The sequence below is a fragment of the Sphaerodactylus townsendi genome, linkage group LG11 (genome assembly GCF_021028975.2).
Source record: "Sphaerodactylus townsendi isolate TG3544 linkage group LG11, MPM_Stown_v2.3, whole genome shotgun sequence".
NCBI lineage: Eukaryota > Metazoa > Chordata > Lepidosauria > Squamata > Sphaerodactylidae > Sphaerodactylus > Sphaerodactylus townsendi.
Window position 1 is genome coordinate 44,821,773 of NC_059435.1, and position 11,267 is coordinate 44,833,039.

The following is an 11,267-nucleotide window of genomic DNA, read 5'->3' on the forward strand; positions in this document are numbered from 1 at the left end:
TTTAAACATAGTTGCAAAAAAGTTCCAGTGATCCCAACAGGCATTTTAGGAACCTGCCAAGTTTTTGATTTGAAAGTTACCCCCATGGTCATTTTATATGTGGCAGCCACACACCAACTACCATTCAATTAGCCCTGAAACAGAGATCCTGGTATTGATTTTCACACGCTCAAAGGAATTATAGAACTTTGTCTCAAGCTAAAGCTTCTACCCAATCAAAGACAGACAGATCAGCTTTGGGGCAAATCAGAAGCCTCAATTTATGCTTACCTGGATTTGGCTCTTTGCCCAAACTTTAAGATATACATACCTAAACTCTCCTTTATAGCCATAAATTCTACTTTCTAACTTTAACAAGGCTGATAAGAAGATAACATTCTTTGTCTTAAGAATTACTTCTCAAACATTTTATTCTTGGATGAAAAATGAGAAGTTTAACCCTACAACAAAAGCATTCAAATGCATGGCTTAGTGGGTGGAGATGAGGTGCCACCAGGAGCATAAATAGGCATTCCACACCTTCTTTGTTCACACTGAAACTTGGAGCACTGTACCTGTTCTTCACAGGAGGAGGAGGGCAGAGAAGGTAAGACTAGCAGGGATTGCTTAGCAATGCACCTGTTAGAATCATCTGAGGTCTGGAGTCAGGTTACTGATTAAAGCACAGAAAGAAAGAGCTGAAAAGCATCCAGCAAGGAAAGGGCAAAGCAGCACAGCTACTAAAGAAAACAGTCGCTGGATAATACCTCTTTTTTCTGTTCTGCTAACCTGATAAAGGATGAGGGTTTTTTTAGCTTTATGAATATGTAAAGTGCTTTAAGAAAGAGGCATAAAACCTGATGAGTTATTTCTTTCCATTCTTCATTCAGCAATAGCCTCAGATTTTCTACCTTCTGATTTCCTGTTCAGCAAATACCGGTGATTCCTGTTTGTTTTTTTAGTTCTTTTTTACTTCTCTACCAGTTCGACATCTGTATTAGAATAGCATCAGAGCTAGTCCTGATCTTTCTTGGTTTTTCACATGGTTTAAACTTTAAAGGGACAAAGGTATTATCCTATGCACCTTATTTCCTGTTTCTGTGTATTAACTGTCTATCTGTATTATATGTTTTTACCTTGCTTTTCCTCCAAAGGCATCAGGGTGACATATAATCATCTACTTCATTTTATTATCACAACAATTCTGTGAGTAGGTCAAGCTGAGAAATTGAGAAAAGTTGAGGAAAGTGACTACCACAAACTCACGGCAAACTTTAGTGTGAAGGGTGGTTTGACCTCCAGGGTCACTGGGACCCAGTCCAATTCTTGCTTCTTTGTTTAGGATGCTGCTGGAAGTGGCATTTGTCATATACTGTGCTGGAAAATGGTTTAGCGAGATTTGTTCCTAAGGTTGCTAAAAAAAAAATTTCATTTTTCACACATCTATCTGTCACACATTGTGAGCAAGGCATCAAAGGCTCATATCTCTCAGTGATGGATCCTATTCAAGTCTCTTTAACATTGGAATAAAATATAGGTTAACCAGAGTTATTTAGAACTGTGTTCCCTCTCACGCCTGAAAGGTGATCACAGAATAAACCTGCTGGTAGAACTGAAATATGCTCATTCCTACATAATCATAGGCTTTTTATATAACTCATAGTGCTCGCTAGTCTTTAAGCATTCATAATGTATGGACTTTAATCATTTATTTCTAACCGTCTTTATTCTCAAGCAAGTATCCTCCTCAAGAATACTTATTTATTCAAAACATTTCTTTGTCACCTTTCCACCCAATTCAGGGTCCTCATGGTGGCAAAGATTTCAGCATTAAAAAGGTATAACCAAATCAACATTTAAAGAAGGTATAGCCAAAAAACAAGAACAAAAAGTACCCATTAAATATGTGATGCTAAAATAACATTTTAATTTTAGCTCAGACAAGGTTGCATATTTGCATAATATAGTCAAGCTCTAGTTTTGAAGAAATTAAATGAGTAGGTCTATGTGAATCCTATTAAGTGCGTAAGTCTTGTTCCCAAGAAAGTGTTAGGATTGCATTTTATAATGTAATCCTAAACTGAGTTATACCCTTCTAAATGCATTTGGGTTTAGAAGGGTGTGACTCTGTATAAGATTGCACTGATAAACACCTTTGGATTAATTCTCACTGAAATCAGTGGGATTCACCTCAGAAGGAACAGGAATATGATTACAAGCCTCTCCCTTTTTTATGACTCCTCTCCTTCCCACCAACCTGCCTATTTCTGCCCACTGGTCTTCAGCTTTCCCTCCTTCCTTCCCTTCAGCAACTGTGAAAAACCTGGTTGAATTGTGCAGTAACAACATCCAGGTGCAGTTTTGTGGTGCTTGGCATCAGGCTTTGTCCTAGTTGCAGTATGAGATAATAGCAAGGATTTCAGAGGGACCCTAATTTTCCCCTGAATCTCTCTTCCCACACTATTTATCTTTTCCCTCCTCCTGTCAGTCCCTATACCCTCTCCCCTTTCCTTGGTTTTTTTCTCTCCACCAACCAATTCACCAACCTTGTATCTGCTTCCACCTGCTATGTTTATCATTTATTTACTTGATTTATACTCTATCTTTCTCCACAATGAAAACCAAGTAGCTTATATCATTCTTTTCCATTATATGTTCATAGCAATCATGTAAGGTTAGGTGCAGGGACAGTGACTAGCGCAGGGTCATGCAGCAAGCTATTATGGCAGAGTGGGAATTCAAATCTGATCTTCGAAATCCTTATCTAAAATGCTAACTCATACACAACACTTGCTCTCAAGGGATAGGTGCTGTTGCACAGTAGCAAGCAGCCAGCCCTGGATGAGTCATGCAAATCAGATGGTAGCAAGTTGTCTCATGGTTGCCACTGGACCTAGGGCCAATCTTTCCTCTCCTAAAGGTTAAAAATGTCCTGGAAAGGGCCCTGCTTTTACTGACAGAAACCAAGACTGGCAATATTGTTGTTGTTGCCTAACAACTGCCAAGGATGACATTCATTTCTTAAAGTGGAAGCTTTAAGATGTTATTATTTTATGGGGTTTTAACCCCTCAATTGTTGGGGTTTTAAATTTCAGTTTTTTCTGCAAACCTGGGGCTTTTTTCAGGTTTGTAAAAAGATCTATTTGTTCTGTCCATGGGTTTAGTCTCCAGATTGATGTAACCATAGATATATTGATTGTTGTTGAATAATTCTACTAAGGTGTTCTCATATTTTAATAATTATTTTTATCATCTACTTTATTTAATATCCCTCCTTTCTCCTTAATGGGGACCCAAAGCAGCTCACATCATTTTCCTTTCCTCCATTTTATCCTCTCAACAGCCCTGTGAGATGAGTTAGTCTGAGAGTGTATGACTGGCCAAAAGTTACCCAGTGAACCTCCAGGGCAGAAATGGAGGTATGAGTCTGGATCTCCAAGATCCTAGTGCAATACTCTAATTACCACACTGCACTGGTTCTTATGTTGAATGTTCCTCCACTCAACTTAATGATCAAACTTTCACACAAATAGTGAAAGAGATATTCAGAGCTTTAAGTACCAAAGTGTGGTAAGCAACTCTTACCAGTCAGTTTCTCCTTTTTAATGTGAACAACTCCACAATTATGCTATTATTTAGCCAGCTTCAAATTTGTTGTATGCCATTATTGTTCCTCCTGTACATTGTCTTGTTCTGAAAGCTGAATAATCTTAGTGCTTTTCCTCCCCCTAGCTTTAGCCATGGAGAAGAGCTTAGTATCTGTGTTAGTTTTGATCGTTGCTGTCACTCATACCTTGGCAAAAGACACTACAACGAAAGATGGGAAAAAGGACACAAATGAAGCCACAAACACCAAAATAAAGCTGCCCCAGACTCTCTCCAGAGGTAAAAAATACACATTAAAGCTTCTTTTAATTCACCACATACATTACCTGTCTAGTACCACATAATGTTTTGTTCTATTTATGCTCCAAGGATATTTTCTTCATGTTCAGAGCACCAGTTCCCAAAAATGCTTTGTTACCACCTTTTTGTGAAAGCACTAATTTTCAGAAGTTCTGTCCAACATCTCAACACCAGTTCCCTTCCATCAGCTAACATGGCTGCCATTTGCCCTGCCACTAAAACAAAACAAAATAGTAATTGCTATAGCATTATAATGCTTCACCCTTTACTTTTTTTTAATAAAAAAGAGCCCTCAAATGGCACAGAGGAAAAATGCAGAGGAAATGGGGGCTGATGAAGGAAAGTGTGCATAAAACTCTTGCCACAGGACATGGCTCTGCATTTATGGTAGCAGTGAACACTAAATAGAGAATCTTCACCTTGGGGATGCAGCCTTTGTATAAAACAGGAGTAAAATTGGCTTTTGTTGAGGGTTCTTATCAAATCTAACTCTGGAAACTTTATCTAATAACTCACTAGCAACTATATGCGAATGCTGGGAAGTGGGTGAGCCCTTTAAAGGCTGAGCCGTATTAGGAATTAATTATCTTAAACTCACACTAAGTAGAGAGACAAAGTTAACTCATTTCGATTCATTTCAAGAACAATTTACATTTATAGTACAATTGTGTGTGGAGGGGTTTTGAGCCAGCGTAAATGCCGCTTATGCTGGCACAAGTGGCATTTTCACTGGATCTAGGGTCAAGCCACCTCCTGAGCAGTTTTGGACCCCCCCCCCCCTCATGATTGCACTGTTAAAATCATTTTTAAAATACTTTCTCAAAATAAAGTGGCAGGCTGATAGAAACCAGAATCAACAATTCATTTTTAAAAAAATCAGGTTTGCTTTTCTTCAAGAACTTAGCTTGTTTCTGCCTTGACATATAATTAACACTTTTAATCACAACACATTTGAAAATTTAATCCCTTTTGTCAATTTGCTTCAGGCTGGGGTGATTATCTTATCTGGACTCAGACTTATGAAGAAGCTCTCCACAAAGCCAAGACAAAGTAAGTTCTTGTATTTGCAAGAGATGTTAAAATAGCACCACCTTGTGCAACACTTCAGTTTTTCCTCTTTTCACTTTTAACCATAGGCCATGAGAAACGTTTGAAAAGTCTCTTCAGATTTAATAAAAACACCAACATCATCTTTTCCAAGGCCTTAATTTTTCTTAATTTAAACTACTGTGAAATTGTAAACTAGAATCTCTTTTCATTTCAGCAACAAACCTATAATGATCATCCACCACTTGGAGGATTGTCCTCATAGTCATGGTATGCTTCTTGCTATTTTTGTTATGCACTTAAATAAAATGTTCAAAATATAGCTGTTACTTAAATATCCTGTAAAACAAAATAGCCCCTGCTCTTATTGCATAGTTGAAAGCTAATCACTTTGAGGCAGAGAGGACTGGAGATTTCCACATGTAAGAGTTCTTGTTGTGCATTGTCACAGATGATATGGGTGCCTGAGACGATACATTCTGCCCCCACTCACTTGGAATTTGGAGGAAGGTTTCTATATCAGAACATTGGCTGTATTGTTCAAAGTAGGCTGCAGAGGTCCAGTTCTAGAAGGAATAAGTAGACAGACAGTTCACAAGTAGCCTACTGGGTAGAGACTGCTGTTCCAACTTTTAATTGTGGGTATGGTAATTTTATTTGCTAGGCTAAGACATCTGACTTTTCAAAATCATACACATTGATTATGATAACCTTGAATTAACCTTGATAACCTTGAACATTCGCTTGAAGACCTGTGTAGACTCATTTATAGCTCATTTTACATGGTTACCTGTATCCAATATGACATATGGAGAGTTCATGACAGTTGTGGGGATTTGTAACAATAGGTCTATATCACTTTTCTTGCTCTCAATTCCTTTTTTTCACTTAAAGAATAATTTTAATTGTTTTTCCTTCTTAGCACTGAAGAAAGTTTTTTCTGAGAGCAAAGAAATACAGAAGTTGGCTGAGAAATTTGTTCTCCTTAACCTTATTGTAAGTTTAAGTGATTTTTCTTTAACTGCCTTACTTTTAGTACTCATGGATAATTATTTTTTATGCATGGGAAGTTGAGAAATGTATCTGCCAAAATCTATAAAGACACACAAGTACTGAGTTGGTATTGTGCTCTCACCAACATCCAAACACATGTGCTTAACGAAATAGGTATGTATCTTTTGTGAATGAGTGGACATGTTTGATACAGAATTTTCTTCCATAAAGATTATCTCCATTTAGGGAAAAATTGTGAAAAGCCAACACTAACCATAACCAACCCTGCACCATGGTTTATTGAATGTACATGTCCAGCCTTTGACTATGATAAAAAAAAATTGGCAAGATCAACAGTGCAATCCTAAGGAGAGTTTTCCCAGTCTAACCCCATTCATTTCAGTGGGTTTAGACTGCAGTAACTCTGTTTAGGATTGTGCGGTAAAATAATTAATTGTATGGCTTACAGAGTAAACCTTAAAGAAATTTTAATTTTCTTTTGTATTTTAGTATGAAACCACAGACAAACATCTCTCCCCTGATGGCCAGTATGTTCCCAGAATCCTGTTTGTAGGTAAGTATTAAGATACCTGTTTCAAAAGATATACCTGTTTCAAAAACTGGTTCCAGTGTGTGGTTATGTATACACATTTCAGGCACATGATATCCAATAGTGGTACTTTTTGTAGAATAAAATTTCCTCATATTATTCAGCATATGGGGAAAAAACAAAACAGTAAACTCAACTTACCAGTAGATATGAACCAATTTACATAATCACTTATTGTGGAAAAAACATTTCTTCATCAAGAAAAAAATGCAGGACAATTTGTTTCTGCCAGTCAACAACTAGTACTCCTGCTTTACAAGTCCAAAGTACATTAATATTGGAACTCTGTGGCCAAAATATACATAGCCAATCACTATTTGGTGGAGATTTTAAATTGTTCCCTGTGGTACCAGCTTTGTCATCTGACGAAGGGAGTTTTGACTAGCAAAAGCTTATACTCCCAAAATCTTGTTGGTCTCTAAGTTACTACTGGATTAGGATCTAGCTCATGTTGGTAGTATTTTCATTGTGAGGAAATAAGACAAACCCTGATTCTCCCATCTTTTAGCCCCACCAACGCTCATCAAGTCAAACACAAATGCAGGACATCTTGTTGCATGACTATCATGACACCTATGGGATATTTCACACAACATTATTTTCCACACCTTCCCCTTCCTTCCATACCCACAAAGGTTTTGTAGCTCAGAATGGTGTTCTGTGTGTGTGTGTGGGAGGGGGGGAGTAGTAAGGCAAGGGAGGAGAAAAAAATCTAATCTGTTAAAATTAGTTGGGAAGCTACTTCCCCTATTCCACAGCAATATTTTGACGAATTTAATGCTCTTCAAATATGTTGCGTTCACCCCTAGGTTCCCTTTTCTTCCTTAAAAAAAGCCATTAACAGTGTGGTCCTAAATAGTTACATCTTTCAAAGTCCACTACCTACAACTGATGTAATTGTTTAGGAAAGCATTTTTGCCCATCTTTCTCACATGATTTTAAGAACATTCCTAAGTGGTAGCCTTAAGCCCTGTTTATTCTGTCCCCAGATACACACAATTTGCAATCTGTCCAGAATACTGTAAGATTAGCCATGTGGAAACACAAATCTTGATTATGCAAAGTAGGCACAAAATTGAAACACTAAAAACAATTTCACTAACTTGGACAGGAAGCAAATGATTTTTAACCCCTTCTCTTCTCCAGATCCTTCACTGACAGTTAGAGCAGATATTACTGGAAGATATTCCAATCGCCTCTATGCTTATGAACCAACAGATATCCAACTGTGTAAGTATTTTCTACTTCATATTGGCACATCCAGCATACTTTGGGAATGGATAAGTGTCCACCATACTACAACAGGAGTTCCATTCTTACTTACAGAATAGTGCATTGTTCTCTTCTCCAGTTTGGGTATATCATACAATCTCATAAAATAATTTGGATGCAGTTCCTATTTGTGTGTTGTTCAATGTATACATCTCACTTCACTTGGGCCCTTTCCACACGGGCCAAAAACGGCGGCCTGGGGACGGCAAAAACGCCGTCCCCAGGGAGCCGTTCTCACAGGCAACCGGGCTCCCCTTTCTTTCCCCCAGGGCGGCGTCAGGCTGCCCTCAAAAACACCCCTCTTTAGAATCTGAAGTTTTGAGTAACAGCGTAGCAGCGCGGTGCGAATGGCACCGCCTGGAACACGCAGTTTATACCGTTCTTCTCCTGATGAGCATGCCGTCGTTGTGCTGGCCTCCTAAGACCCTCCCTCGCTGTCCTCCGACCCCTGGAGGTCGGAGAGCAGTGTGGGCGGGGCTTAGGAGGCCAGCAGGGCGACGACGGCAACGAGGTAAGTGGGAGAGGGACGGGGAAGAGGCGGCTCCGTGCGGAGCCGCCTCTCCTGTGCCGGCCTCTGCGGGGGCCGCTCGCGTGTGAACGGCCCCCACCCTTCCACCAGCAGAATTCCTGCCGGTGTGAGGGCGCCCAGAGGCCCGTGCGGAAAGGGCCCTACAAAATCACCAAGTAGCATTAAAGAAGGAATTCCTGAGCTTCAACACTATTTTGTATGCAAAGAGAATAATAGTGACCAACTTTATTATCAGTTACATTTGATCACACCCTTCATCCAAGAATACCTGGTTCTACTGTTTCTATTTTATCCTGACCCTGTGAGGCAGGCTGAAATTACAACTGAGTGGGGATTTGAACCCCAGTTTTCTTGTAACTATTTAGCTTAGTAAGTTTTTGTTGTAAGGGTTTCAGCAAGCCATGAAATACATGATTGTATGGAACAATCTCTTGACTTTCTCCATTCTTACTGCATCCCACCAGTTCCCCTTTGGGGTTTAGATCTGCCTCTCATAACATGGCTGCCACTTGAAAATTGTTTCCCTGCGGAAATTTATCAGTAGCTTGTCTCCAAGCCACTGCCAGACATTCCTGTGGCAATTTTTGTATTAAACCCAAACTGGTGTGGGGGTGCATCCAATTGTCATAATTACCAATTCCCAAAAATGTCTCATGGGGGGGGGGGGCAAGTTCAAATAGCTTCAATTTGGAATGAGCAATAAGAAAAGTATTCTTATACCAGCTTAGATCTAAGAAATCTGAATGAGAATTGGGCTTTTATGACAAACTATTAGAAGAGTGCATTATTTCTGTCGGCGTACTTGCGATTAAAAGTAATGCAAGGAGATACAGCTTCCGTAATTAAAAATATAGGCAGGCAAAACAATTTCATAAAACTTATTTCTTAATAATTCTGTGCATAAAAAATAACTCTTGGATATATATTTCTAGTATACTCAAACATGCAGAAAGCACTGAAGCTGCTGAAGACTGAATTGTGAAGGAAGGAAATGGACCAGCCAGCACATCTTCCTGTTCTAATTCAGCCTATAAAACTTATTCTGACTAAAGAATATACATTGGTCTTAGATATGCAATGCATAACTAACAGCTCAATGGTGTTGTAAAAACTGGTTTTGTACAATGTGGCATTTTAAGTATTGATTTCTTTTATAAACTAAGCTTAGAAGGTTACTGTATGCTTTTTTCTGCAAATCAGGATTTTAAAAAATAAATCTACTTCATGATGTTTACAGAAGCACAGCCTGTCTTGTATTGTGATTTTGGACAGTACCACATCTAGAGTTTCCCAGGGAAAAGTAGCACAGAGAAAAAGATCCTGGGGGAAAAGCTGCTATAAGTTAATGAGGTGATGACATGTAGAAACAGAGAAAATCAACTTCAGAAAACTAAATTGCACCAAGAAGTCAAGGATGGGAGGGAATAATGTAAAGATTGCAGATCTGCAATTGCTAAGCAGTGAAAAGCAGTATCTGGGAAACACAGATGTTTGCTATCTATTTTTGTACATCACAGGCAGACTGAAATTGACAGTCCAGATCAGAACAAGCTAAAGATGCTGATCTGAACAGTTAAATTACAAATCTCTCCTGTCTGCAGCATTTTGATATTTTCTTACCATAGACAGTAGACTAAGAGAGATTGATTGGCCCAAGGCCACACATCAAGCTTCATGGCTAAGCGGTAATTTGAGCATAGGTCTTTCCTATCCTTACTCAATCACCAAACAATAGTACATTCTTTATGTGTAAGTCTATCAGTCATATCTGAAGCAGAGACCAGGGATCTATTTTAAAAGAACATTCTTACTTACCTACATATTTTCCCACTTTTCTCACAAAAGCATCCCAAAGCTTTTCACAACCAAAGGACACGGTATCCCAGCAACTGGGCTGAGGGTTTCTAACATACATATACAAAATTTAAAATCACAATAAACCCCTGGTTCTTTATGTTTCTTTTTAAAGAAAGTAAAAATATTTTAAAAAATGCATTGAAAAGATTGAACTCAGTCCTTTTGGGTAGCAAGACATGTATGTCACTCTGATTATTGGAAAACATTCTAAATTGTACATCTCCTGAGACACTCACTCCATGGTCTCCTCTTCTATTTGATTTCCTTCAATGAAACTAGAAAACCAAGAATGAGAACAGCCAGTATACAACAAAAGGAGTGCATAGCTACAATACATAAATAAATAAAACAAAATATACACGTGATATTAAAACCTTTAAAAAACACAGCAGCATTAACACAACCACCATTGGTTGAGAACAATTTATTGATGGTGCCCGATCCCAAGGACAGGAAGGGACCCGGCAGTGCCAGATAAGATCTTACATTGGCAGTGATGGCACAATAGAGGGCATGGGGGCATCAGAGGGGACAAGCAATCTGCCTCTAACTACAATCTGCCTCTAACTACAAAGATTGGAGACAAGACATTTTTCTGTAGGCCCGCTGATGATCCCAAGGAAACGTCTTATTTCAGTGACTGTTTCTCATGGTTTAAGATAAAATGGTTGCTTGAAGAACAATTACTGTGAATGAATATGAATATTAACAACCAGTAATACAATAATTCATAAAAAGTTACTGTGAAAACCACAGGAAAATATAGCTCATTAAAACAATAACAAGACTAGAGTTCTCAGTTTTTCCAACCACCCTTATTGTAGCTGCATCCGCTCCGGTCCCTGCTGCTTTTATTGCAAGCAGGAGCATACATTGGAACAACTGCATGAAGTACAATCCTGCTTTCCATGAACTACAGACCTAGCAAAGTCTCCATTACCTCACAGGAAATCTTAATTTACACACATCTGTTGAATATTTAATATTTGGGTTGTCTGCTTTTTATTCTACATAAGAACATGTAAACCAAGAACCAGTAACCAAAGCACTGTCATCTATTAAATATTAGCACCA

General features: G+C 38.6%; 1 protein-coding gene across 1 annotated transcript; it reads left to right on the forward strand.

Moving 5' to 3' along the window:
* Positions 1-447: 447 nt before the first annotated feature.
* Positions 448-9,575, forward strand: AGR2 (anterior gradient 2, protein disulphide isomerase family member). Its single transcript, XM_048510414.1, has 8 exons — positions 448-586; positions 3,712-3,864; positions 4,872-4,935; positions 5,150-5,202; positions 5,855-5,928; positions 6,436-6,499; positions 7,682-7,765; positions 9,269-9,575. Exons 2-8 carry the CDS (start codon positions 3,720-3,722, stop codon positions 9,316-9,318), a joined length of 534 nt encoding a protein of 177 aa, XP_048366371.1. The 5' UTR covers positions 448-586; positions 3,712-3,719; the 3' UTR covers positions 9,319-9,575.
* The last annotated feature ends 1,692 nt before the right edge of the window (positions 9,576-11,267 follow it).

Bases quoted from the DNA above. Each gene is read 5' to 3' on its own strand.
- AGR2 (XM_048510414.1), top strand. From the start codon at position 3,720: ATGGAGAAGAGCTTAGTATCTGTGTTAGTTTTGATCGTTGCTGTCACT. The intron at 3,865-4,871 runs GTAAAAAATACA...AATTTGCTTCAG, and splicing joins GCCCCAGACTCTCTCCAGAG to GCTGGGGTGATTATCTTATC. The intron at 4,936-5,149 runs GTAAGTTCTTGT...TTTTCATTTCAG, and splicing joins CTCCACAAAGCCAAGACAAA to CAACAAACCTATAATGATCA.